General features: G+C 41.5%; 2 protein-coding genes across 5 annotated transcripts in view; one reads left to right on the top strand and one right to left on the bottom strand.

The window, feature by feature from the left end:
• SESN1 (sestrin 1) overlaps positions 1-2,122 on the bottom strand; it is a 78,230-nt gene extending 76,108 nt beyond the window's left edge. Inside the window, exon 1 of the mRNA XM_064649810.1 lies at positions 1,723-2,122. Within this exon, the coding sequence (XP_064505880.1) occupies positions 1,723-1,986 (264 nt within the window). The 5' untranslated portion in view covers positions 1,987-2,122. The remainder of the gene's footprint in view (positions 1-1,722) is intronic.
• Positions 2,123-2,691: 569 nt separating this feature from the next.
• On the top strand, positions 2,692-27,245 carry CEP57L1 (centrosomal protein 57 like 1). Of its 4 annotated transcripts, none has more exons than XM_064649819.1 (11): positions 2,692-2,785; positions 16,522-16,666; positions 18,374-18,553; positions 19,133-19,254; positions 19,680-19,796; positions 20,068-20,145; positions 21,812-21,910; positions 22,641-22,718; positions 22,827-23,056; positions 24,693-24,837; positions 26,918-27,245. In XM_064649819.1, exons 2-11 carry the CDS (start codon positions 16,525-16,527, stop codon positions 27,131-27,133), a joined length of 1,407 nt encoding a protein of 468 aa, XP_064505889.1. In that variant the 5' UTR covers positions 2,692-2,785; positions 16,522-16,524; the 3' UTR covers positions 27,134-27,245. The 4 variants fall into 4 exon arrangements, with proteins under 4 accessions (XP_064505889.1, XP_064505891.1, XP_064505890.1 ...); XM_064649818.1 differs by lacking the exon at positions 2,692-2,785 and adding an exon at positions 2,797-15,031; XM_064649821.1 differs by lacking the exon at positions 16,522-16,666 and having other exon boundaries at positions 2,697-2,785.
• Positions 27,246-27,551: the final 306 nt, after the last annotated feature.

Genomic DNA, 27,551 nt, shown 5'->3' with positions numbered 1-27,551 from the left:
AGAACTTTTTTGCCTAGTTAAAAAAAGCTGGTAACAAAGTTCCTAAACAATACTAATAGCTGATCATGCCTCTAACTTCAAATACATAAAAACCTAAGAGGGAGTAATCAGGTCATGTATTCTGACCTCCTCCAAAATTCAGGTGAGAGATCACCATCTGTTTGGCCTTTGAATAGACTGATATCTTGAACCTGATAAAAACAAGTCTTCCCTTAGCAGGGAAGTCACTGTTCCAGTGACTCATCATTCTCACTGGTAAAAAACTCACTTCTCATTTGAATCTTTAACAGGGAAAATGATGTTGCAAAGGTGCCAGATTAAGTTTTCAACTTAATATTCAAGTTTGGGGTGGTTTGTTTCACTGGTTTGGGTTTTTAAAGAAAAGCTGTCAAGCTTTTCACATAGACCATGTGAAAAACATCAGCTTCTACTGATAAAATCTGCTTTGAGAAAAACATCCCATACAGCCTCAACTGTACAAAGTAAATTGTACTGTATCTATCACATTGCACACTATTGAGAAGTTAGATAAAATAAAGAGTCTCTTTCAGCTCCAATAATCCAAACTCAGAATGTATTTCAACATGTATTATTATATGTAGTGGTTTTCATGTAATACGTATGTATGCAATGTATAAATTATTAGATATATAATATTTTTAAATATTATTATTATTGTTGTTATTTTTCCTAGATTCCCCTTTATTCAACCTGTTGAGAAAAAGCACAACATTGGGAATGGGAAGCTAACTCCAAGCATAGTTCTATGTATTCAGTTGTGATTAAAAGAAATACCCAAATTTCCTTTTCCTATTCTCCAGCAAGTAGTATTTTTAGCAGTGCTGCTGGACCCATTAATACAAGAATTTCAAGACCTGCGCAGAACTTTGAGGTGAGCAAGAGAATTGCAATGCGACTAACTATAATTAGATTGTAACAGTGGAAGAGTACAAAGTAACATTTACTTTTGTTAGCATTAGGTCAGTAAAAGTAATCCTCTACTGGCTAGGCCGCCTATGAGCTGTAAAAAAAAAAAAAAAAAAAAAATAGTTTGGATCCTATCGATTCCAGTGGAGAAACTATTTTCCAATAAACAAGAAGGGAATTTTGACAGGCTCTGGCTCAGTAGCCTTAAAGCTCACACGGCTTTTAAATGCTCCAAAATTTCCCATTTATATTTTCAATTCGCAACCTCGAATGTTGATACTTCCTGCTTTTCTGTTAAAGGTAACCTAGTAATATCGCGGCACTGGTCACGCAGACCGAAACTAGAGTGTTCAAGTTGTCATTTCAGCGCTTCCTTCGGGATGTCCCAACTTTCCAGCTATTCACTGCCAAATCCTCTCCGCCGGATTGCACTGAAAGACTTCACGCTCTTTCACAGAACCAGAGAATACTTAGAGTTGGAAGCGACCTCTGGAGACGATCCAGCCCAATCCCACTGCCAAGGCAGGGTCCCCTAGAGCAGGTTACACAGGAACGCCTCCAGTGGAATTTGAACGTCTCCAGAGACACTTCCCCCCCGGCCTTGCCTTTTAGTAACGCTTTTCTGAATGTTTCTTCGCGGGGAGAGGGGTGGGGGAGATCATTTGGCACGTATTAACGCACGAATAAACCTGACAGAGCGGGTCAGACCTCAGAAAACCGAGGGTGCCCTGCGCGGGACGGGTCGGGGAGAGCCCCCGACCCACAGTCAAAGGGGGTGGGTTCCGCCGCGCTCACCTGCACCCCGCCGAGGATCGCCTCGCTCTTCTCCCTCACGTCGGGGAAGGGGCAGCGCTTGGAGAGCATGAGCAGGCGGGCCAGCGCCTCGCCCAGCCCGTCGCGGGCGGCCAGCGCCGGGAGCCCGTCGGCGGCCGCGGCGGGGGCGATGCTCTCCGCGCGGCGGAGCACGGCTTGCCCGATGGTGTCCAGGGCGGCGGCGCGGGCGGCGGCGTCGCGGCTGCACAGCCCGTCCCAGCGCACCTCGCCATCCCGCTCCTCCATGGGGCCGACTGGCTGCCGCTCCCCTGCCGCCGCCTCCTCCTCCTCCTCAGCAGCCCCGCCGCGGCCGCCCCATGGCGGGCTCCCGGCAGCCGCCAGCCCGCCCACACAGACGACGACGAGCGCAGAGCCCGCTGCCCGCGCCGCATGGGGGGCAGCGCTGGCGGGCGCCGCCTCAGCCCCGCCGGGTGCCCCCGACAGCCGCCGCCGCCCTCCCGCGCCGAGGCTGCCGAGCGAGCGGCGCCGCTGCGGCTTCGCCTTTCCCGGTGGGGAGAGGGGCGGCCACCACCTCGCGGCGCCGACGGCTCCTCCTCCCTGCCCCGGGCATGGAGGGAAGGGGCCGCCCCGGGAGAGGCAGGGCTGGGGCCGCCCCTCAGCCCTCCCCGCCGGGGCCGCCACGGACCCCCGACAACCCCTCACACCGGGCGGGGGGCAGGAGTTCCGCCAGCACGGGGAGCCCGCACGACGGGCACGGCGATCAGCCAATCGTCTCTCAGCGCTCGCTCACGACGGCCCAATCGTGGCGGGCAGCGGCAGCGCCAGGAGGGGGTGCTGGGATGTGTAGTCCTGCCGAAGGGCAGTGCAGTGGCGCCCGCGAGCGAGGACTACGTGTCCCGGCAGGCGGCGCTGCGCACGGGGGGGACTACATGTCCCAGCAGGCAGCGCGGGGCAGGGCTGGCCCCGCCGGATCCTCCTGGGGGAGGGTAAGAGGGAGCGTTCGCTGCGGGAAGCGCGCGCGGTATTCCCGTCGTTGAGCGCAGAGGGCAGCCGGCAGCGGGGAGTGAAGCAATCCCCGAATCAGGTTTGCCTCAGAGCTTCGCACCGACAAAAGCTTAAGCACGCACGTGTTTTAAGCGACCCTGAAGGCGTGTGAGAGGCGCGCTTCAGCAGGAGCCTTGGACACAGCTTAAGTAAACTCGTCAGAGGGAAGGGAAAAACAGTCGATGCTAGGGAAACATGGAGCCATTATCACTTGAAATGGCAGGGGGAAAAACATCCCCACAATATTTAAACTGGGCAACAGTTCTGCAGTGTTTTTATCCAAGTTAATGCAAGGGAAGGGGTTTAATCCAAATGATGCAGGGGCTGATGAACTTGGAGAAGAGATGGCTCAAGGGGAGATCTGGGAGATCTTATCCGTGTATATATCTATACGTTTATGTGTACTTGGAGGGAAGGCGCAATGAGGACAGAGCCAGGGTGTTCTCGGTGGTGCCCAGTGACAGTGTCAGAGGTGATGGGCACAAACTGAAACAGAGGATGTTCCCTCTGAACATCAGGAAATACTTTTTTACTGTGACAGTGACAAAGCGCTGGCACAGGTTGCCTGGAGAGGTTGAGAAGTCGCCATCCTTAGATATTTTCCAGAGCCATCTGGACATGGTCCTGGGCAGCTGTCTCTAGGTGGCCCTACTTGAGCAGGGAGGTCAGACCAGAAAGTCTCCAGGGGTCCCTGCCTACCTCAGCCATTCTATGATTAAGTGTAATCTACCACCAAATGGGCTGGTATTGCTGTTTCCCATGCTTTTACTTAAGAGAAAAAAAAAGTGCTTTTTTTTTTTTTTTGATAAGGTTAATTTTCAGCCAAGTCAGTTCCTTGATGCAGTTCACCTCTTGGCAGGGAAAAGGAGAGGGAAACAAGGGCAGAACTGTTTACAGCTCTCACATTAAAGCAACTGTGAAACTAAAATTTTGAAAATACTGAAAGGCAAAAAAATAATTGGAAGTAAATTAGGAACAGGACATTGGGCCTATATAGTGTCTTGCGTAATTACTTTTTTTTCCTCCGTACACATTTCCCACTCCAAAGTTCAAACCTCAAAACTAAAGGTAAATGCAGAACAATCTACTCTTCTGCCACGGAAAGATACAGAAGCCATTTCTGAGTCCAGGAACAGAGCTTGGGCCATCAGTAGCTGTTTTATTTGTAAAGAATCTGGTTTCTTCATTTGGCATCCCTTTTTTTTCTGTCCCTGTTTCTTTAAAGCTTGCAATATAAGTGTCATTCTGTCGTTACCTGTGCCTTTCAAGAAGATCGGTCTCTTTTTCCCATAAAATCCTTTCTGCAAGGAGACTGCATTGCTATTGTTTGGCAGCATGCACAGGCCTGGACTGCTTCACACAGCTGCTTCCTCCAGGCCTTTGGCACCCTCACGAACAATGTATCTGCCGAAATCATCACTACCTGTAATAAATATGGGTCTTGACTTCTTGAGCACTCGAGGCCTCCACCCATCATGATTGATGGGTTCAAAGAAAATAATTCTGCTAGTACTTTTTATGTTGTTGGGGGTTTTTTTTGTTTTGTTTTTTACATTAGCTACCACTTTAGCTTCCTGTCCCATTCTGTCATCACTCATTATGGTCTCCCAGTTACCTATGAATAGACATGTTGAGCATTTTTGCTTTATTTCTATCTAAATTTTGATCTTCAGAAGTTGGTAGATCTTATTTTTCCTGTGATAAGTTTGCACTTGTTGGGTGTCTCTGATAATGGCTACGTATATCCAAGATCAATAAAGTGAACGAGAATTAGAACTGGAGCTTTGGTTTAGACTTTGGTACAGCTATATTCACATACTGAATGGTAAGATTGATAGAAAGCCACAGCACTGCCTTTTATCTTTTAGAAGTTGTTTTTTCCACTGGCTGCAAGTGAACTCTGGCTACAGGAAACAGATTGTGAAACTGGCTCCAAGGCCTAAACTTCAGATTTCAGCTCTTTGTTTTATAGATTTTAGTGTAGTACTTTGGTAATGGAGATGAAGGTGGTTTATTTTTTCCAAACCAAATCTCTGCAGTTTTCTGATACAAGCTCAAGCTTCCTTATGCACTGCAAGACATTGTGGAAATCAAGGTCAAAGGCTACCAGTGGAATTAATCAGAGCCTGAAGTTAGGGGAATGTGTTTGTTTGATTTGCGTGTTCACTGACTGAAGTTAATATGCTTGTTTTTGATCTCTAAAGAATGGATAAGAGAAAGGCAGAATTATGAAGGAAACAATCTGGCAGCTCATCCAGAATTACAGCATTTGAGTTTTCAAAATGATAAGCTGAAGAAAAACAAATTTGTGGCTGTTTTAAACCTCACTATTTCCTTCCTTGATGACTTATCAACTTCCCTCTTTTTTTAACTAGATAAGAACTTCTATAGCCATATGCAAATGATACCCAGTGGCAGAATTATGTTTGAAAATACAGTATCTAGTGGTTGTATTCATGTCCTTTCTAACATCTAAGGCCTAAAATATATTATATTTACTTTTAAAAGTGCATTCCAGTTTCTGTATGTCACAAAAGAGCAGTTTACTGCAGAATGCATTTAGTCGATTACTGTAGAACTAATGCTAACATGCAGCTTAGGAGGAACTGCTTTTTAAATTACATTCTTTCAACTGCTTTCATATACACCTAGTTTTGTTAAGGCTTACTTCATTCCAAATAGTAAATACCTAGGATGGGATCACTATCTTCTAAAAGTTCACCCTCCCTCTTTAGATCTGGGTATTGGCATGTTGCCACAATAAATAGCACTCCACAGTATAATGCATTTTGCTTCACAGTAACCCTCTGAGGAAACGAAGTTCTGTGACTCCTGTTTTGCAGCGAGATACCAAAAAGCCAAAGGCTACTCCTCTACTGCCTTTGAACACAGGCTCAGGCTTGGTGTCAAGTCCAGACTTGTATATCATTCCAACAGACTACACTCGAAGATCGAGCAAACTACAGCTTAAGATGTTTAACATCTGTTTAACATCTTTGTCAGTGACCTGGCCAGTGGGATCGAGTGCATTCTCAGCAAGTTTGCTGACAACACCAAGGTGTGTGGTGCTGTCAATGTGCTGGAGGGAAGGGATGCCATCCAGAGGGACCTTGACAGGCTTGAGAGGTGGGACTGTGTGAACCTCTTGAAGTTCAACAAGGCCAAGTGCAAGATCCTACATATGGGTCAGGGTATCCCAAGGAAAAATATAGGCTGGATGGAGAATGTGTTGAGAGCAGCCCTGAGGAGAAGAACTTGGGGCTCCTGGTAGATGAGAAGCTCAGCATGAGCTGGCAGTGTGTGCTCACAGCCCAGAAACCCAACTGTGTTCTTGGGCTGCATCAAGAGAAGTGTGGCCAGCAGGTTCAGGGGAGGTGATACTGCCCCTCTACTCTGCTCTTGTGAGACCCTACCTGGAGTGCTGTGTCCAGCTCTGTGGTCCCCAGCATAAGAAGGATGTGCACCTGTTGCGGTGAGTCCAGAGGAAAGCCATGAAGATGATCAGAGGAGGCTGGAACACCTGTTCTGTGAATACAGTCTGAGACAGTTTAGCCTGGAGTTTAGTCTGAGAGTTGTTTAGCCTGGAGAAGAGAAGGCTTTGAGGAGGCCTTACAGCACCTTCCAGTACCTAAAGCTAGAGAGGGACTTTTTGCAGAGGCACATAGCGATGGAATGCCTCACAATGGCACAAGGGGGAATGGCTCTAATCTGAAAGAAGCTAGGTTTAGATGAGGTATTAGGAAGAAACTCTTCATGTTGTGGATGCCCCATCCCTGGAAGTGTTCAAGGCTGGGTTGCATGGGGTCTTTGAGCAGCCTGGTGTAGTGGAAGGTGTCCCTGCCCACAGCAGGGGGTTTGGAACAAGGTGATCTTTAAGGTCCCTTCCAACCCAAACCATTCTGTGATTTTATGTGGGAGAAAAGGTGGCCTTGTTTTACTTCTGAGCATGTGTTTGTACATTTAGCATGTGCTCTGGCCTATTATGTGTTGCAGGTGTACATTTGCACCAAACTCTGCCACCCTGCCTCCTTAGAGGTCCCAAATGCAGCAGGGATGGGTAAGTTAGTCACTGGCTGCTTCTTAGGAGACCAAATCTTTCATGCAGAAAGCCTTTGGAATAGGTTTACGCTGAAGGGTGGGTTGCTTTGAGAAAAGCTGGGCCGTGATATACCAAAACTGCAGGCCACTTAAAGTCCTGCTGCACTTTGCCAACCCTCTGACTATACTACATTTATACTTAACTGTTTAAATATAGTACTTAACTATATAAATGTGGCCTGAAACACTGAAGACTAAGAAAAGACTATGGGTGAACTAAAAGTTCAGTTCTGAAAAACTCCACTGAGCAGCCACCTGAACTCTGTTAGTCTGTTTCTGGATAGAAATATTCAGAATTGCTCCAAACTGGGCATCTTGGTACCTGTCTCCCCTTTGTGCCCATTTGTGGCCTAGGAAGTAGGTAGAGCAGCTCCAAGAGAGGTCCAGCTGAGTGAAACCTCTCCAAGCCCAACAAGTCAGGTTCTGCTGCTGTAGCCACAGCTAGCTTCAGTGCCTGGCTGTATTTGTTAGAGTGCTGACCTTCAGTACACCGTCAGTGATGACAATATTGGCTTTTAGCTCAAAGGCATTTATGTCAACACCTCCTAACTCCCAGAAAAATATCCCAGGTGCTCAGAAGGACTGCAAAATGGAAAGGAAACATTCATCACCTCAGTTGTTGAATTTATGCCCTTTTGGAAAGCATGGCAAATGTGACACTGGTGTGAACTAGAAGGAAGGAGACACAGGGAGCTGTAGGCAGTTATTCCTGGTTTCTGGTAACTAGTCCCAAGCCCAGTGCTGTTTTTTATCCAGGAACTATTTACTACAAAAATGCATGAATAAACCCCTGGTCTCTGTTTTGACGATTAAACTAGATGAGAGAGACACATCGTTGTTTTACTCTGTCTATTGCCTCAGCTGCCTTATCCTTGTTCTAGACTTTTATATGCTTTTCAGAACAGGGTCATAACTTCAAACAAAAAGGTGGTGACTCCCTGTTTCCTTCCTGTTCTTCTTCCTCCCAGTCTAGCATGATCGTCAGGGATGAGGCATGAATGTTCCTCAGGAACTCCCACTTCCAGACAAGTCCTATGACCACTGGGTAACAGCACAGAGAAGATGGATACTGTTTCCTCCAGCTGCACTTTAAAAGAAAATGAACATTGCTTATTGGGAATTTATATCTGCTGACAGGCCAGAAGGCCTTTTAAACACCTTTGGCAGGCTGTCTGTTAGTAGAGACCTTGGTGTTTTCCAGCAGTAACACAAAGAAAAATGCTATGACCAGCAGCTGCATGAAATGAAGTCACAGAGCAGAAAAGCTACAGGGACTCTTTATTCATTGTTTTTAAGAATGGATTTTGGCCCTCACTGCCAGAAAAGGACTCCAAATTCTGAGTCCAAAGAGTATAAAGGTGCCAAGCACTAGGGTGGGTCTTCACACTTATCTGCGTTCATAGAGTCTCCCCCAACTCAACTTTTGTTAGCTCCTCACTGAGTTTGCTGCTTGTTTTGGATCTATACTTGCACTTCTTTTATATTCAGGGAATGCAAGCCTGTCATCACCACACTCAGCCCTGAGGCTGAAAGGTTCGGGTATTCTGGAACATTAGTCCCTTATTAGTCCCATCCCTCTAACTTACTAAGATCACACAGAATGGCAAGGATTTAAGACAAGACACTAGAGATCCACTAAATTTCCTTGCAATCAGAAACTGCATATAGTTAATAGGGAAGAAATGCCTTTAAAAATTTTATAATCATTTGAAGTTAGTTTTCTGTCTGCAACATTGTGCAGAATTTTGTAGCATCTTACTCAGATTTACTTTGAATCACTGAAGTCATGAAAGTTTAAATACATGGAAGCAAGTAATGACTTTGAATACTCAGGGCAGAAGTAGTGATAAAACTATTTTTGCATTTCTGAGTACTCATTATACCATATGATATATAAACTATTTGGCAGTAATACTTAGGGTATTGTGCCTGGTCAGGATGCACAATGAGGATGCGTTGAAGTTGCAATGAATATTCTGAGTCATGTAAACAGATGATATTATTTAAAATTATTCTTCAACAAAATAGGTCTCCAAAATAAGATTGAGGAGTTTCTCTGACTCAGATCTGCTTGCAATTTTTCTGCGTTGTTAAAGACAACTGTTCCTGACAAAATAGGATTTTGGGAATAATTTCTCGCCTGGAGTGAAACTTATCTTTTCCTTGTTAGCATCTTTTTATTTTTCTTCCTCGTTCTGATCCCTAGGTTGCCTGATGTACAAATGGAGTTCTTCTTCCCTGCCAGGTGCCTAGCTATCAGTAGCGTAGGAATATATGGAAAAAAAATGTAGGTGTGGTAGATGCTAAAAGGAGACAAGTCCTATGAATGATTACCTTCTTTGTGCTTCTCTTCTCATCCATGTCAAATTTTTATAGTTATCTGTCTAAAAATCTACCTCCTACTCTATCTTCGTGCTAGGATGCTGGATGAAGAGACTGACAGTTTCCTTGAGAAAATATTGGTAAAAACAGAAGTTTACTTTAAAAATAAATTCCAAGGCAACGGTGACAACACAATCTGTGTGTTTCATCTGCCTAAAGTTGCAACATTCATAACAATCTGTCAATGATACTATTAAATATTTGAGACACAAAAGGTGAAAATTATCATGCAGTAAAAGTATTTACTGTGAATGAGTCAGTACCTGCAAGAACTATCCCATACCTCATAATATTTCTTCGCTATGATTGTCATTTCAACCCACTCTTATATTTGCCCTGCCCTACTCTAATATGACTTTTCCTTTTCGCATTTGCCTTTCTAATCTCTAATTATTCTGCCTGTGCACAGATATAGTCTTTTATACTGGAGTCACTTGCCCTTGAAAACCTTCCCTTTCCACAACAGCAAAGCCTTCCTCCTTTTAATCAAGGGTCTATAGCCAAAGCCAGTAATTTCCTTCTGCCTTCCAATCTGTCAGGACACACTAAGCTAAACAAACTACATATGGAAAACAGTGTGATGGCATCAGCAAAAAATAATAGTGAAGAGAAAAAGGAACTTCTTACATTTTTTATGTATAGTACAGAGGAAACCACCTTCAATTACCACATCAGTCAGTGTACTAAGAGCAAACAGCATCTGTTGGAACTGGATTTTAAGTATAAAAGGAAGAAATTCGATTGTTATTCTTGTTTGAGGGAAAACCGGGTATTTTTACTTTGAAAAAAGTCCTAATTTTTTATGCTAGAAGATGGAGTGGGAAAAGAAAATGCCAAATGGAGAAGGGCAAGGAACAAAGCTACAGGATGATATAAATACAATGAAAACAGAGGAGATGAGGGGCAAAACCCAACTGCAGCGTGGGGGTGGATGACAGGAGAAGAGGAACTATGAGTGAAGTGAGGAAGTATATTAGTGACCATTTGTAGTATTTGAGTTTGGGTTTGATACTTATTACAAAAAGGTTGTATTTGATTACTTTGGACTGATTAAGGATTTATGAATGTAATTATTTTGATAACACTATATTCCAGGCTAGATGCCTTCATGCTAACATATTACTAGATAGGAATTTGCAGTCTTGCTCCTCTGAATTCAAAGTTCAGTTACTGTGTGCACATACAGGTTAAAGCAGTTTGCACCAACTGGATTTCCCCAGAAAGTATTGATTATGAGTCTATCATGCCCTTTTGAATGAAGGCCCAATTGAATGGGGAATTGGGTCTGCTGTGCTCATTGAAGAAAACAGCAGAACTCTAATGACATTATGACCCAAATTTGCTTGCCTGGTTCTAACTGCCAGGTTAGAACCTATTCCTAAAAAAAATGTCATAAAAATAGCTCAGTTTTTTCCCCACCAGGTAATTTTTTTGCCTTGTTCACAAAGTACTTGTATAACTCATTTCCATTTTCTTTCTTCCTCTTTTTTTGTTCTCTTTTATCTCTAGCAGTTAGGAACTAGAAAAATATGAATATAAATGCTTAGGTCTGACACAGTGAAAAGTCTTAGGAGCTTGTTGGTTTTTTGGTGTTTGGCTTTTTTTTTTCATTAAAATGCCAGGCTTTGTCCTACTTGACAGTACGTACAGTGTCATGAGAAAACATAAAATGCCATTTCTTTTCCTTTTCTTCCAAGACTGAAGAACAATGATTGTATGAAAGTTCTGCATAAGACTTGCGATTCGGGAATAAATAGGTTTTGCTACCGTAGTATCAAAGAAGAAACTGGGCACCTAACCTTTATATATCCAGTTCTGAGACTGCCAGTGTGTATCTTGCAGTTTGTGCAACACACTGACTCCCATGGACTCATCTGTGTCAGTTTTTCAAAACACCCCTAGCTTCCTTAATTTCTCTAACAATTTTTTGGCCATTTTCTCTAAACTTATTTAAACTGGAACATGACAAACCTTAAAAACATGTTGAAATGCTTTATTGATTCAGTGAGGTTTTACGTCCTGTTATTTTGCAGCTGTTGCCATTTCACTTCTAACCCACTTAGATTAGAGATGGCATGGGAGTACCAGTTACTTAGATATGTCCTGAGCAATGTCATATGTTTCAGGCTGATTAAAGTAGTTGTATCAGGATGCTAGAGACTGGATGTTCCCAAAACAACAGTGCGGTTTACCTACAACATTATTTATTTATTTATTTATTTATTGTCTGTGGAAGGGCTGTTCTTTTTCTGTTGGGAATAAGGCTGAGTGTTGCAGCCTAGCTACTACAGCTGACCAAGCTTTCCCCCTGATTCTCAAAGGAAAGGGTGGAAAAATAGACCGATTTGGATTGTGTCAAGAAAATGGTTTCTCACATAGCCTTTCGCCAGCAAAGCTTGGCTCAAACAGTCAAAGCAGCAGCCAGAATTCTGGGAGTTTCTTGGTATAGCCTGTGTTGGGGCAGTTCTTAAAACTTCTCTTAGGTCAGATAAACAGTGAATCATTCCTTGGTTCATCTGAGACTTTGTTTTCAGTTATGAAAAAAACCACTATAAATTTTGCATGCCCAGTAGGTCAGGTCATCAGATATATATCTTTGTATTTCTTTCTGAAAAATGCTTTGATCTGTTTTTTCTTTTTCTCCTTTGAAGGTGTTCTGACAGCACCTCTTTCTTTGGTTCTAAAAGGTTACCCTCACAAGTGATTTAAATGAACCAATGTCTCCATGAGATAACAAACATCAGAGAATTTAGTGGAAACATTCCTTACATTATCACATTTTTCATTTAGTATTTTTTGGGAGACTGTTAAACCAGCATTATTCCCTGAGTCTGCTGTAGTTCACATGTGGAAAAAGCTTTTCCACATGCTGCTTTAAAGTATGGGACATAATTGTGTATGTGGCAGAATGTTTCAGGACTTTTCACTTTGGGAGACATTTTTTTAAAACTTTTTTAATGATGTGGCTAGCAATGCAGGGGAGGAACGGAAAGAAGAGGAAGAGGGGGATGAAGAAGTTATAACTGATCTTTCTGTAACATTTGGGATTTCAGTTGTTATTTCCCTAATGTTGTTATGCTGAAAGACAGCAATAAATGTCGATTTTTACAGCAACCCAATCCAGTACTCTGGCATTTAATGCAGGCCACATTCAGCAAAACTAAGTGGAAACTGTATGAAAGTAAATCTTATTAGTGCTTAGATGACTGAAATGAAATGGGAAATTCCCTGTTTGTCTTAAGGTACCAAACTCCAGCTCGCTTGCTCTCCTTTGAGGCATGACAGTCACATAGACAGGTAGGGACCTGATGACGGGATTGCTCCCCAGCAATCTTGTGCAAGCTCGCTCTCAGCCTGCATGGGATGGTGAGCCAACAGGCAGAAGTGGTCCCACTGAGGGATGCTCATCCAGCCAGGGATGAACACACTGGCTGCAGCAAGGTAGGAAGTAGACGCTGCATGTGCATTAGTGCAGTACTGTCACAGAGCTAATCTGCTGTGCCTGGCATCATGCACCATGCACAGGGTTACAAACGTGTGGCACAGAACTCTTTGAGCCTCCTGGCTCAGACTTGGAGAAAAACATAGATGGCTTGGCCAGGCTGATGGTTAAATGGAAAGACCATGGTCAGCACCAACTTGCCCTATGCTTGATGCAGAGTATGTAGGAGCCAGCTACTTTGTGTTTTTCTGCGTAAAATAACATTGGGTATCTGAGCATCACCGTTGCATCCACCAACACAGGCTGGGCCTGTTCTGGTTTAAAAACTCAAAGAGCTGGTGCTAACTCCAGATGTGACCTGCACAGCACAAGTGCTTCACCCTGCTTACCACAGCAGTGCAGGCTGCTGGGGTGGGAGTGCAGCATTTCTTCCTTCTTCCCCTCCCCTCTATTTTGTCAACCTCTGTTTAATATGCATACTTCTCCCTTGGCTGTTCCCCAAACTCAAAGGAGTGCACTGATTTCCTCAAAGAAGGGCTTGTCTAAACAATGGTGTTCTGGCTGCTTTAATGAGCACTGTTCAAGTGCTAGATCCCCCTAAGCCTTGTGGAGTTACGTTAGTACAAATATCGCTGTTTGGGAATATCTGCTTTAAAGCACCTCTCTAGGGCAGGTGTCCATGGTAGCATGGAATAAAAGAGTGGTTTAAGCTTGCAATGGATGTGGGCTGTGTTAGACTTTTTAAAAAGCAAACCTGTTTGTGATGGTTTTATAGAAGCTTAAATACTTGGGGAAAAAGTTGATGGTAGGACAGTTGACGTTAAAACATACGTCAAGCTACTTAATTATTTCCTGATAGGTTTCTTGTCGCAATGGGCTGAAAGTGGCCAGGGCGTTTAGTGATGTCTTGCTGCTGCAGAGTGACTTGATCCTTTTCCTGGCACATCTCTTTGCCTGAAGTCTGCAGTGTTGGCATTACTCCTGTGCAGTGTGATCATTATAAGCTATATTTACCTGCTAAGATATTAGGACTCGACAACACCAGAGCACCTCTCCTAGAGTAATTATGCTGACAGAGCCTCCAAGCACTATAGCAACCATTACTTCAGCCTACTTCACACAGCCTCTGCGTCTGAGGAAGCTGTGGTAAAGCAAGGCATCCATAACTATGTCTGCAGCTGAGTTTCTGCAAACACAGGTGTCTCGGTCCTGTGGTGTTTTCTTTCACACCCTTTGCTGAGCCTGTGCTGTTCGGAGCAGCCTGGGGATCTCCTTGCTCCAGCTGCAGGGTGTGTGTTACCCTCTGCTGTGCTGAAAAAGTTGCAGGTTTTTGTGCTGAAGCCCACACTGGATTAGCTGGATCACCACCACCAGGTGGGTGAGCTGGCCTCTTCTCTTTCACTTTCCTCTGGCTTCACTTGCAGAACTAAAGGGTTTTTACTTCCCTTTCTCCCAAGTGGGTGTCCCCCATGTTCCTGCACCTTCGTGTTGCTGAGCTTGTCCCAAAACTCTCAAATTTTCTGGTGCTTTATTCCCTCCTTCTCTTATTCATTATTTGCTTTGGATCACCGCCCTCCTTATAACTGCCCACAGAGCCATCTCCTTGGAAACGGCAAAACTTGTTTATGTGAAAGTAATAAGGAAGCTGCTTGGTGCATAGCTGCATAGGCATGTGAGGGAGCCATGTTCCACCGGAGGATGTTGGAAAAATGAGTCTCCACTTACGCTGACTGCCACAAGGTTGGGTTGTGTGAGCAAAAATCACCTTCTTCCTCTGGTGTTTCCAAAGTTGCCTTCCTTTGTTCACAGCAGCGGTGGGAAACTTTTTGCATGTGCATATGCTTATTTTTATGGACTGTTTTTACTAGTCATTTTTGTCACCAACATGTAGGGGGGTGAGAAGCAATGGGAAAATTGGTCAGTCTTGCTTATCTCTTATTTTGTGGAACACTGTTGGTTACTGTGCCATGCCAGGACCATCTCCTCACCTGTCTTGGCCCCACCTACCCCTGTGGCCACAGGACTTTCCCGTCCATATTTTGAGGTTTCTGCACCTCCCTGCTTTGTGCCCTTCACTGCCACTGCCCCTTGTGTTGTTGGACATGGCTGATAGGCCTGGCAGGCTGTTAGAATCAGTCAGGTGTCCCTGCATGGCCTTTCTGGGTCCTCCAGGACAGAGCTGTGCAGGCCTATAAACAGATTTTGTGGCCATAAATGTGGCAGCGTCACCAGGTGGGACCTCTTACCAGAGATAGTGGAGGGCCTGGCTGCCTCCTGCTGCCAACCCAGCACTGACAGCTTGTGGCCTGGGCTTGGACAGGATGGCCCATGGGAAACTCTTTGGAAAAGGCCTGTTGTACAAAGGTAGCCTGGATAGCTTCCCACTTCGGGGCAGGGGGCCCACCCTGAATGGTGTGGTCTGCCTTGGGAGCGTTAGCACACAAAAGCAGTGGTCTTTAGGAGGCCTCAAATCAAGCAAGCCCTGGTGAAGAGATGCTTGTATCGACATCTCTGTGATGGCAGCTTGGAGGAGGAAGAAAGGGCTTCTGCATACCTTTGGTTTAGTGCATGTCTTGAAGAGATGGTATGGATGGGGGGTGATTTTTTTCTTGTTTTATATGGCCCCTGCAACAGTGCTGTAAGAGCTGGTCCTGGAAAAATTTTCTGTTATTGAAAACTTTTTTCCCCACCCCCCCAGTATGAATGGCTTTTCCCAGTCTGCGTCATCCACAGGCTCCAGTCTTGGTTTATGTTGCTTCCTCCTGTTACTAGATACGTCCTTTGGGTGACCTTCTTGGAGACTAACATCTGTAAATAGCCTTGCCCAAGCAGGAAGACTGTTCCAGTTGCATGCCTTGTATTTTAAACTCAAGTGATACCATAATTGTTGTGTCACTGAACCTTCAAATAAACTGTTTTTCTGTTAGCTGAAGCTGTATATATTCTTAATTTCTTACACTGTATCAAGTGAAATGCTTTATATTATTTTGCTAGGTAGCAACAGGTTGATTTAAAACTTGCTTTAACTTCCTAGAGGTTGTAATAGCCTAAAGCATTTCTGCAAGTTTCACTGTCCATGTCTTGAGCATCAAGGAAAATCACTGTTTGACAGGGTGTGAACTGTCTTCAAATGTGCTTCTGATAAAACAAAGAATGTGAAAGGACAGGGGAGAAAGGGAGTAGAGAAACAGGATTTAATACATATGCCTAATAATGGGGATAATGCTGGGGGATAATGGGGATAATGCTGGGGCTATGGCATATTAAATATCCTTCTGATATCTCAACACTAAATGTGGAGAACTGTGTCTTTATTATGTAATAATGGACATTATTTACCATGTGTAATTTGGTTTTTCATCCAAAAAGATGGGGAGAAAAGCATTTAGGAGGCTGCAAATGGAAACAGGCTGTAAAACTTGTAATGCTTACTCTGCAGGGAGCACTTAGAGGCAAGACATTGAAGTCTGTAAAACAGTTAATAGAAAATGCTGTTAATACTTAGGTTTTAAAAGTACAAAAATCAGCATAAGTTACTAGAAACCACCGAGAAAAATCTTGGAAAATTTTGAGCGGTCAAAGAGAGCTGTGTTTAGCGTTATGAAAGGCATTGTTTTGGAGTCACTTTAAAATACAGGATTTTGGGGGGGTGTGGGGTTTGTTGTTGCTATTAGTAGTAGTAGTAGTAGTAGTAGTAGTAGTAGTAGTAGTAGTAGTAGTAGTAGTAGTAGTAGTATTGGGCACATGATCTGGTTTGATATAAACAGAGCCAGGGACAGCCCAGTGACATACTTTGAAAAATCTTACATAGTCTGTTAAAGAACTAATAATATTAAGTAGCTCTCTTTCTACAGGCTATGGATTCTGAATCAAAGAACAGTTTCATAGGAAGCTTTCTTCAGCCACCAGATCAGATGTTTCCTGCAGCCTTTGCTTATAGAGAATCAAAGAAGTTGGCAGCTGTTGCTGGTGACAGGCCTTCTATCCCAAATAATCAGGGTAAAGCCAAAATATGTCCTTAAAGTGGTCTTTTTAATTGTTCCATGTGAAATCTCCTGAGCAAACTCCCTATTCTGTTTTACTCAGTTCAATGGCTTTTTGTGATTATCAGGCTGACATTGAGACAGGATGTATATGTGTCCTGAGGGAGTAGTCTCCCTGAAGTCATATGTCTGGAGTGGAAACCTCTGCAAGTCTTCTAACATCCTTATAAACTTTACCTTTGAAATTTGTTTAACTTAAAGTTGTCAGACTTCCTCTAAAAGCAAAGGAGGATGCTTCAAATTCAGCAGAAGCAGTTCATGACTTTAAATACAGTAAAAAAAGGTCATTAGTATGGTACCTCCAGTATGGTATGACTTGAAATTGGCTTTGCATCACACTGTTTGACTCTGTCCAGCTTAAAATCACTTCTAGGTAATTTTTTGTGTGGTATGTTTCCTTGGGAGAACTTCTGAACAATTCAAACTCTCAGGAAAGTTATCAGCATGAAAGTTAGTCTATATGAGATATGGGTCCACTATGGTGGCTGTGTGCCTTCATGGGTGACTACTCTGGAGCTCACAAAGCAATTGCTTGGGGGCTTAGCGTATCTGGGGAGCTTGGTGAATGATAAGGATGCTCATCCTTGGACTTACAGTCATAGCCCATGAATGTGCATGTGATCATTGTTCTTCACCTGAAAAATCTGCCACTTTGGAAGTTATCATATGTTGTGCAGAGTTTGGGCATTTTGGCATTAAAATGTTCAGTGTAATGTTACGTAGCTAAGTGTTTAAATAAGGAAATGTTTGACATAACAATAGAAAGATGGAAAAGATGGTCCCGCTTTATGCTTTTGGGTATCTGGTTTTTATCTGGGGGGGGGGGAGGAGTGGCAGGGGAAGTTGGTTTTGTTTTATTGGTTTGGGGTTTTTTTAAGCTGATGAAAGTTGTTAAGGAGCTAGCAATATTTGATGGGTATTCCTGTAATGAGAGAATTGGAATAAGGACTTACAAAATGTCAGAAAATAAACTTGACTTGTTACAGAAAATGTCTTAAACTTCCACAGGTGTATATACTTTTTGGAGTGTTGGTAGACTTTCTCTTGTAGCTGAAATTACAACTTTTATTTTCGGCATAATTTTGACAAATACTGATTTGTCAAAAAGCTAAAAGCAAAGTCTTGCAAACTTCTTTCTGTGGTTTAAAGAATCATCAAATACAAGAAACTAGATACTGAATCATTAACTTTTGAAACAATAAAGTATTGCTAAATTTTCTCTTTGTATCTGATTTCTCCCCCTGTTCTGAGCATGTTTTCTTTTTCTAATCTGTGCAAACCAGTTGTATTACACCAAAACTTGTGACCTCACTTGGATACCTGTGTTCCCTGCTTCTATGTAAACAGAAGTCCCAGGATTTATTATACTCTATTTGTCATGATTTCTTTGTGCTTGCTACCATTTGGAGTGAAACTAGTTTTGCTCATAGGACCAATGTTTTATACCTCAGTTATGCAGGAAACATGTCCATTTTCTCCCAGATATGTTCTGCATGTGTTAGTATATTTAATAATTAATATAATTAATTTTAGGAGTGATTCTAGGAAGAAAATTTAGGTATTATATTGCAGTGTGAAGTGTTTTCTAATAGTGATCATCATCATCATCATCATCACAATTGGGAACTGTTACTTAAGATGTAACTGCTGCATTGTTTGCTAGCTGTAGTAGCAGCCCTGAAAACTCTTCAAGAAAAGATCCACCGTCTAGAGCTGGAGAAGTCACAGGCTGAAGCTGATCTGTGCAGCCTCTCCAGAGCAGCTGCTCAGTATAAGAAGGCCTTAGAACATGAATCCTGCGAGAAGGACACAGCACATCAAGAACTGATGCAACAGAGGAAAGGTATTTCTTTTAAGTGATAAGGTGTAGCCACAGCAGCTCTAAGACTATATAATCCAAGGAGTGTTTGTTTTGAAAAACTCCTAATTAACACAGCCCCCCTTCATTCTTTGCTTCAAAACTGGGGAGGTATAGGAGCTTGATAATTGTGGATCGAGTTGAGATATTTTTTTACATATATTAATGAAGTATTGCATAACCCATGAAGCTATTTTAAAGACTAATCATATTTCAGGTGGTATGTTTAACTCTTACAATAAGCAAGCAGCTGCTTACATAACACTGCTAACTTGAGAAGAGATAGGAGAAGGGAAGAAACCAGATTCTGGTTAGATATCTGCTGATACAGATCGAAGTAACTGCAGTGCTCACATCTTTGGAATTCAAATTAAAGACTAGCTCTGAAAAAACATTTTGATTCTCATGTCTTATATATAAAATATATTTTAACCATATGATTGGTTCATACTAACAACACTTTTCTTCCATGTTTTGAAGACAGAGACCTCCTCAATGAAATTACAGTCTGGCTAAATGTGTAGCTCCCTTTGCTTGTACCAAATGTCTTGTTTCTCTCTGTAGATGCAAGTGAGCAGTTAAATGCAGCACAGTCCCGCTGCTCCCTGCTGGAGAAACAGCTGGATTACATGAAGAAAATGATTTCCAGTGTGGAACTGGAAAAGAAAATTATTTTAGAACAACAGGTGAAGCCTTCTAGCATACTTACAAAGTAACTATATAGTTCAAAAGTATAGAAATGTGCAGGATCTGAATTTTTTTATGGCCATCATTTTTCCTCAGCTTTGCTCAGGGTGGTAGCAAACAGAAGCAATTTACTGTCTGACTGACTGGCTGATGACAACCATTCAATGAATTGCATGAAAATCTCCCTGGGTGGAACTCCTAATGAGCGAAACCATGCTAATACTTGCACATTTGGTAAACAAAAAGGTTGCTGGAAACTTAAGTCATCTTTGTCTGCCTGGTATTTTTCATCACATTTCAATTTAAAAAATATGAAATTTAAACTAGTCAAACACCTTTGCTGTAGTGTGGGATTTTATTTTTTTTTTTCTGTCTGAAACAGTTTCACTCAGCTGCCAACTCCTTTCTTGCTTATTTTTTCCAGGCCCAGCTGCGGAAAGAGGAGGATCAGAACTGGCTGGAACTGCATGCAAAACTTGAAAAGCTTGAAATACTAGAAAAAGAGTGTCTTCAACTTACTGCTACTCAGAGAATTGCCGAAGTAAGCATTCATGGAATGACAGTCTGAAAGTCATTTGATATAATTTTATGGCGTACTATCAATAGTAGTAAGTTTTGCAAAAGTTACTTCTGTTAAAGCATACCTGACTGAATGCCACTTCGGTTTCATATGCATCAGTCTTTTTTCAGTCTGGGCTTTAAAAGTTGCTACATTCCTTTGTTATCCCACATTACAATTGCAAGCTACTTCAGACTTCTGATTCAGCATGGCAAACTGAATTGTGACTAATCATTCTTGTCTTCAAATTCAGGACAAGATCAAACACTTAGAAGAAAAGATTTGTAAGGAAGACCATCAGCGGAAGCTAATACAAGATAAAAGTTCTCAGGTAGACTGAAAAGGTTTTATTTTATCTTATTTTTTAGGACTGAAGAAAGCTATTCTCTCATCCAAAATACCTTCTTTTTTTATTACATTTTAACTCCACATGTTTCTTACCCAGGGAGAACTCCAGCAATACTTCTTAGACTAGTTATAAACTACATATTAGAAAAGCTTACCAGGTGTGTTGCATATCTCAGTGAGGATTCTACTTGGGTTTGTATTAATGACACAGTTCATCTGCCTCAATGCTGCTTTAAGTGATCTAGGTAGAAAATTAATTTCTAGAAAATCTGCAACTAAATCAGATAACCTTTATTTGCAGTACCTAGAAATAGAGCTATACTTGGAAAAATCTTTGATCAGTGATTGTTCATCAAATGAGATCTTGAATAATTCATTATTCTGTGAAGCCATAATCAGTTTGTTGGGCCACCATACATCTGAGAGAGGAATATTTTTGGAAGAGAACAAAATCAAAGAAACCTTTTGTTAAAGGGGCAAAGTAGTAGCATTCCAAACCTCACTTTGTGGATAAGTAGCAGCCATTTGAAAGAGAGCAGTTGTGAGGGGATTCCCTTGGGGTGGGGTGGGTTAATGTAGAGCTGAAGAGTTACTTTGAAAGAACCTAGCCATAAACAAAGCTGACACCTTAATTTAATTCATCACTGCTGTCAGTTTTTATACCTCATCCAAGGATGATGGGTTTTCATCAATCCAGCAAGCTTTAAAGAACATGCAGATTGTAGCCCAGATGTTTGACTACCTCCATAGTCTAGCAGAATGACACAGTTGAAAACTTGCAGGCTTTGGGGTTTCTTGCTTAAATGGCTTGCTGCTGCAGAGCAGAAAGCCTAGAACAGAGATTTTATCTTCTGAGAAACATACTAAGAATGACTTTCCCAGAGCAGGTACTCTGACTTTAGCAGTAGCATAAACATTTGCTCAAGAAAGGACTTAGGTCCAGTAAACTGAGTCCTAAACTAGTATTGGTGCCATCTTAGTGCACTGCAGAATGGATTTAGGTTTGTTGAATCTGGGCTGGGAAACACAGGGTGTGGCATGGTTCACTTCCTTTTGATGACAGAAAAGCCAGAATATTCTCACTTTAGTGGTGGACCTCCAGCATTGTTTAGCCGGAACTGTTACACATGCCAAAACAAAGTCCTTGTCCTGTGTTTAATTGAGAATGATTATTATCCTGTTTATCATGGGCCTTGATATCAACTTTGAACTACAGAGCAGTCTAATGATTGTCCAGCAGCTTTGACCTCAATGTTACACAGAAAGGCTTAGTTTGTCCCCAGATTGTAAAGCCAAATGTTCATATTATTTGGATTTTATGATCAGATCCCCAGCATGTGGCAGAATTGGCTTATCTCAGTTGCTGATTGTCATAGTGGAAAAATACAGCTGCTGCAGCTGGATATGAAAATGAGGAATTCTAAGACAGTGCTGTAAGATCTGCCCAACACCCTGCCTTCCAAGTAATCTGTTCAGTTTTTAAGAGTAGCTTATGCCTTCCAAGCAGTAGCTTATGCCTTCCAGGACAGTTAATAGTTCCCTTAATTGGTTCTTATCCATGCATGAAAGAGGGAATTAATTAAACTATGATATTTCATACTTCTAATATTACATTAAATGGTTGTTTTCTTTTTTGCTTATTCCCACAGCTTCAAATAGGATTTCATATAAACAGAAGTTTGATGTCTTCAGCAACATCTCAATGTGAACCTGAAAATGAAAATGGGAAGAAGAAAAAACCTAAGAAGGTAACATGAAAAATTTTATTAGCATACTGTTGCTGATAGCATCTGGCTCACATAGAGATTGGAATTTGTGAAAAACGGTGATGTAAGAGGCACTTGATTCATCTGCTGCACTTTACTCCATTTTCAAAGTGACAAACAGTGCTAAATAACTCTTTTTTTCCCTTTCTTTTCCTTTTCTTTTTCTTTCCTTCCCTCAATAATTAAAGTGGTACTAGGGCTGCTAGCACCTCACTGGAAAACCTTTCCTTACCATCTCGACAATAACCTTTGTTACAGTCCTACTGCCGTCCCACATTCTCTTAGCTGCCTTTCAGTTTATCTGGCAAAATTAGTTTCCAAAGGAGTTTTAACTCAGCTTCTCAAGATGGTGTGTTTTGAGGGGATTGCTGAAATTGAGAGAATTCATTTTGCAACACATGTTGCAGATCAGTCAAAATTTTGCAACTGTGGTTTTGAAAACTTAAGCAAGGTTCAGTTTCTTTAATGTCAACCTAATTGTCAAACTATCTGCTACATGCATATGGAATAAAATTTATTCATCTCAGCTATTACAAAGTCTTACTCACTACACATACAGGAGGGAAATTATTTTTTTAAAACCAGAGGGAAACTGAGGTGATGCATTTCTCTGTGTGTTTATTTGAATTTTACTTACTAAAAAAATAAAGTTTAAGATTGTGCTCTTGGGTCAGCACATTGGAATTTCTTGTCTTATGTTTTCTTATGTCAGACAAATCCTACAATGAAGAAAATGCGCCTTTCACAATTACATGTAAAGGCTGGTGAACTACCTTTTGTGGCTGGGAAGGTGGGTAGAAACCAATGTTCTCACTAAAGTGGCATCTACAGTTTGAGTAAGTCTCTTTACTGTAATTGTTATTTACTTCTGTAAACCACTTAATAATTCTTCTTTAAGTCCGTCAGCTCCAGCCATTCTGTCAGTGCAAACATACAAAGTGTGTTGCATATTATGAAGCATCGCAATCCATGTATCTCATCACAAAGAAAAAGAGGAGCTACGTCTGGGATTTGCAGACACAGTGCCCTTTCAAAGCATGTATCATCGTGTTCCACGTCACCTACTGCCACCAGAAGCCTTTCAGACCTTCTGTTGGCCACACAAGATGAGCTGGGCCAAATGAGCTTGTGAGTACTCATCCCTGGTGTTATGAGTAGAAGTGACTTCAGCAGTAGCTCTGAGAAGCTACAGGTGTGCTATATATAGTTGAGCCTAGCCTGTTTTAGGTGTAGGACTACTCCTCGACAGAATGACCTGAGCAGGCTTGACTGGTAGGATTTTTCTCATTCAAAAAATTCTTTCTCTCCTACTGTTTAACTGGTCTTGTGAGCAAGCAACATACTTTTCATCTGGGTTTTTCTGCTTCCACATCCTGTATTTACATGAGCTGCTACTGAAGTTAAGAGCTGCAACAAACGAAAAATCTTTCAAGCATGTGCTTTTTAGAAATTATAAGCATACTCTGGGATTTACAGAGTAGGCCAAAAATGTTCTTCAGGACAAAACTGCAAAGGTGGTGTTAATACTAAGTAGGGCTGCAGGATGCAGTCAGTCTGGGTGGTGGAATAGGTTAGTACAGCACTGGCATGAATAGTCTTGTCACATCATCTGTCCTGTTCCTTTGCACTCACTCTGTGTTCTCTCCGTACATGCGTAGCTGATGGGTCTTTGTGCTCAGTCTGCCCTTCATAGTGTTTGCTTGTTGCAGGAGAACTTGCTGGTCCTGTAAGGGGGTTGTGAAAGAGGAACAGTCTCCTGCTAGAAAATGGGCAGGGTGTGGAAGAAGCTAATGCATTAAATGGGAGTGTATGTATCTTTCTAGCCATGCAAGTAAATGGGGACCACAACTTGTGTTCTTAGGCATCTTCTGATTAATGCAAGCTTGTAGAATTGTGGGCCAAAGCTATGTAGCTGGTCATAGCAGACCTGTTGACATGATGAGCTGTGGTTTGCACACACACCACAGAGGAGGGTGTGTTGGTTAAACCAGTTAGGATGTTGACAGTGATTTGAAACCCTTGATGTGGCAAAATTTAAACTGGCAAGCAACCTCATCTTCAAAAAACAATGTCTGGCTTACTCATGGCAGTTCAAGGACAGGCTTTGGGTTTTTTTTTTTATAACAACAACCAGTTGCTTCAATTAAACTGTCAAGGAGCAGCAATTACTCAAAGTCCGAAAAGAAGCCATGACTTTTGTAAAGAAGTGCCTTATCTAGGAGAGGGTCTCTGGTTTCAACTAGTTCAGATATCTAAGTATCAAGAAGATCTACACAATTTTTTTCAGTTAAATCAGTTAATTTAATTTTGAATGGAATAGAATATTTTAATTTGAGTGATCTGTCAGAAAAATTGTAACTTGAATGTACTAGTTTAAACAATACTTTTCTGTACTACGCTAAGCTTTCTAAATCTGCACTAAAGCAGGCAGGAAGTGAAAATGCTGCATTGCATAGCTGCTGTTTGCTTTAAAAAATCTCACGTACACTACTGTATGTGTAGTTGTTAAGTCTGTGGGAAGAGGGAGAAATAAGGTGGACATCAGCTACAAATTTGGAATGAGAAAATCAGACGCATGGGAAAAGCTTTTCCTTTTCTCATGTTAATATATACCTGATTAATATGTGTTGTGGGAGAGGGTAAATAATGCTAAATTGTAATCCAGACAGAATAGCTAGTAGCTCCTGCAATACACTGGAAGTACTGAAAGAAATCCTAGGGACTATATCATGAATACTTAGCGTACCATTCTTGTCTTTAACAGTGAGTATCAAGAACTTCTGAAGCAGATACAGGAGACTCAAGATTCCAGAGTTCATGAAGGCCTGGAACAGGAGCTGGATTGCCTTGTAAAACAAATGGAGATTAAAGGAGAACAAATATCCAAGCTGATAAAGCATCAAGCTACTGTAAGAATAACGTGAAAAGTCTCTAGCTAGTCACATTCTAGTTGAAAGGCTGCCACAACTCTGCCTCCTGTTGTCATCAGCTAGAATGTCACTGGAATGTTTTGAGCCAGGGTGTTCCAGTATGAGTTATTGTAATTAAACTACTACCTCGTGTTCTTGTACCTCCCAATTCATTCATTTGATCAAGAAAAAGTGCTCACAGCTGGCAGCTAGGAATGTATGCTAGTGGGAAAACTTCCTGCCCTGTGTCCATTCTGCAATACAGAGCTGGGTTGCTCAGTCTGTCACTTCTGCTCACTGTGTTAAGAAAAACTGTTGAGATTTCATTCCTTTGTGTCCCTCTGGGAAATGAGAAAATAGAAGCTATAATTCCTGTACAGACTGGATTAAATGTCTTTTATATTTCTGAAATATTGAAGCTTCTTGGTAACTAAATAGTCTGTTGACCAGAGGTTCTCCAAAATCATAGCCAGACAAAACTTTCAGTTTTATTTAACCCTGAACCTGTCTGCATTCTGTCAGTATTTGGTTTAGAACCATAGATAACAACTTTTCATACACACCCATATAAAATCACTCTTCTGTAGATGAACAGCTTAACTCTTTCGTAGCAATTTGTTTTGGAACATATGATTAAAAATTAAATCCATAGTTCTGTCTGATAGCTTTCTGTTCTTCCATCTTATGTTTCAGGATAGATAGATTCACCTGGGAATTTTGCTTATACAGGAAACAAAACAAAACTCAGTGTGAGGCCTTATGAAATGGGGAGGTTATAGTTAATTTAATTTAAATCTGACCAATTTTATTCATGCTCATTCTGTGATAGATTTTATTCACTCAGACTTTTTATTGTCCATGTAATTGCAAGCATGAAGGTGCTTTATATCAAAGCAGAATTGTCAGAGTCGCATGTTAGCAATATGGATTGAGTCCTCGTTGCCTCTCTTTGCAATGTCAACTGTTTTTTGAATAAATCCCATATATTCTTGAGGAGCCAACAATTATGGTGTTTTCCTTGCCTCAGAATCTTGCTGAGTTCATCATCCAGGAACCTAAGTGGACAACTGCACCTTTATTTCTTTCTTTTACATATCTTCATGGCTACAGTTTGCGTTTGTTTTGCACGTACAAGGTGGTGCAACCTTGTTGTCATCCTTGCCTATTATCAGGGTGCAGATCTTCTGGCAAGTCGTCTGTGCTCCTGTACAGCCTTATCAGAGCACACCCTTTAGGATCATTATGTAAATAGTAACGTCTGTATAATTGCTGTCTGTCATGCCCTGGTTATCAATACAGGCCATTCCCATAGCTCCTTTGCCTATACTGATGCTTTTGCACATAGGTCTGTATTTTGTACAGACCACTCTTAATATTTCTGATGTATATTTCTACTTCTAGAACCCGTCATACTGAAAATGTCATAGTCATCTCGGTGTTTCACAGTTAATACTATGTTCTAGAATGCAATTAAAGTTAATTATTTTTAGAAATGGACTTGAAGCCTAAATTGGCATTTGGAATGCTTCCAGCCTAATTTTATCTTTGGGAAGTGACCTTTTCACGCCAAGTGCAAGTCAAGACTTATAATTTGACATTTAAAAAAACATTCTTTAGCAATTAACCCTATTTATTCTGTTTTCCATTTTTGCTAGGGAGACCTCAAAGTAAGCTGCTTAGATACAGTAACCAATAAGAAACAGTATACATTTTAGAGGTTTATTGCTTTTTTGGTTTGGTTTTTTTTTATTAGGGTAGTACAATCTGAAATGGAAAAGGACCGTTGTAAATATAGATTGCTAACAGATGATATTCTGTCTCTCTCAAGCAAGCATTTTCACCTTAGGGAGTGATGGGATTCAACAACCTATTGGGTGTGGGTGAGGTTAGTTTTCTGTAATTCTTTCTGCATGGGCAAGGTCAGTTTTCTGTTAAAGCAAGACAATTGTGCAAGATTAGTAAGTTTAAACTTTTTTTTTTAATGTTCCTTGGACATCTGTAGTTTGGAGTTTGGTATAAATCTCGTAAACTCTACAGTTGTGGGTCTTTGGAGTACGTAACATGCTATCTTTCTTCCTAGGTGCAGAAATTAAAGAGAAAAACTCAGAAATTGAAGCAAAGGGCAACTCATGTCAAACTAAAGTGTGGTGACCAAAAGGAAGCAACAGAGATTGCAGTCACTCTAGAGGAAAGTAAGTCTAAATCTTGTCCTGGGCAGAAAAGCAGAAGCTCTCTTCAGCTGCTAAAAACTGTGAGGAAACTTCAATCATCTCTGAAAAGAGATGATGTCATCTGAGAATAATAGTTCTGAAGTTTGCTATATTAGTTTCTGAAGTTGTCTGACATCTAACAAATTTTTAATTGCACAAAATACCTTTTAAAAATAAAATAGATACAGTATAGATGTAGATATAGATTCTAAACTGCTTATTTTCAATTTGTTCACCTCAGAATTAACTTTCATGTAGGGTAGCTATAACTGGATTACGCTTTCTTGTAATAAAGTGTTTTAATGGACTAATTAAATGCTTTTTTATTAACTTGTCAAATAAAATTTTATACCATTTTTACCCCTAAAATAGAGTGCGATCTTTGGTGTCCTGTTTCTCCCTCTGCCAAGGAGACACTTAGAGTTTGCTTTTCCAGAATAACTAGGACTAGTTCTTCTATGCAATCAAAAACAATGGGTTTCCTTTTCTCTAGTAACTGAAGAT

Source organism: Pseudopipra pipra, chromosome 3 (assembly GCF_036250125.1).
Source record: "Pseudopipra pipra isolate bDixPip1 chromosome 3, bDixPip1.hap1, whole genome shotgun sequence".
NCBI classification, from domain to species: Eukaryota; Metazoa; Chordata; class Aves; order Passeriformes; family Pipridae; genus Pseudopipra; species Pseudopipra pipra.
This window is presented reverse-complemented; position numbering and strand designations above follow the sequence as displayed.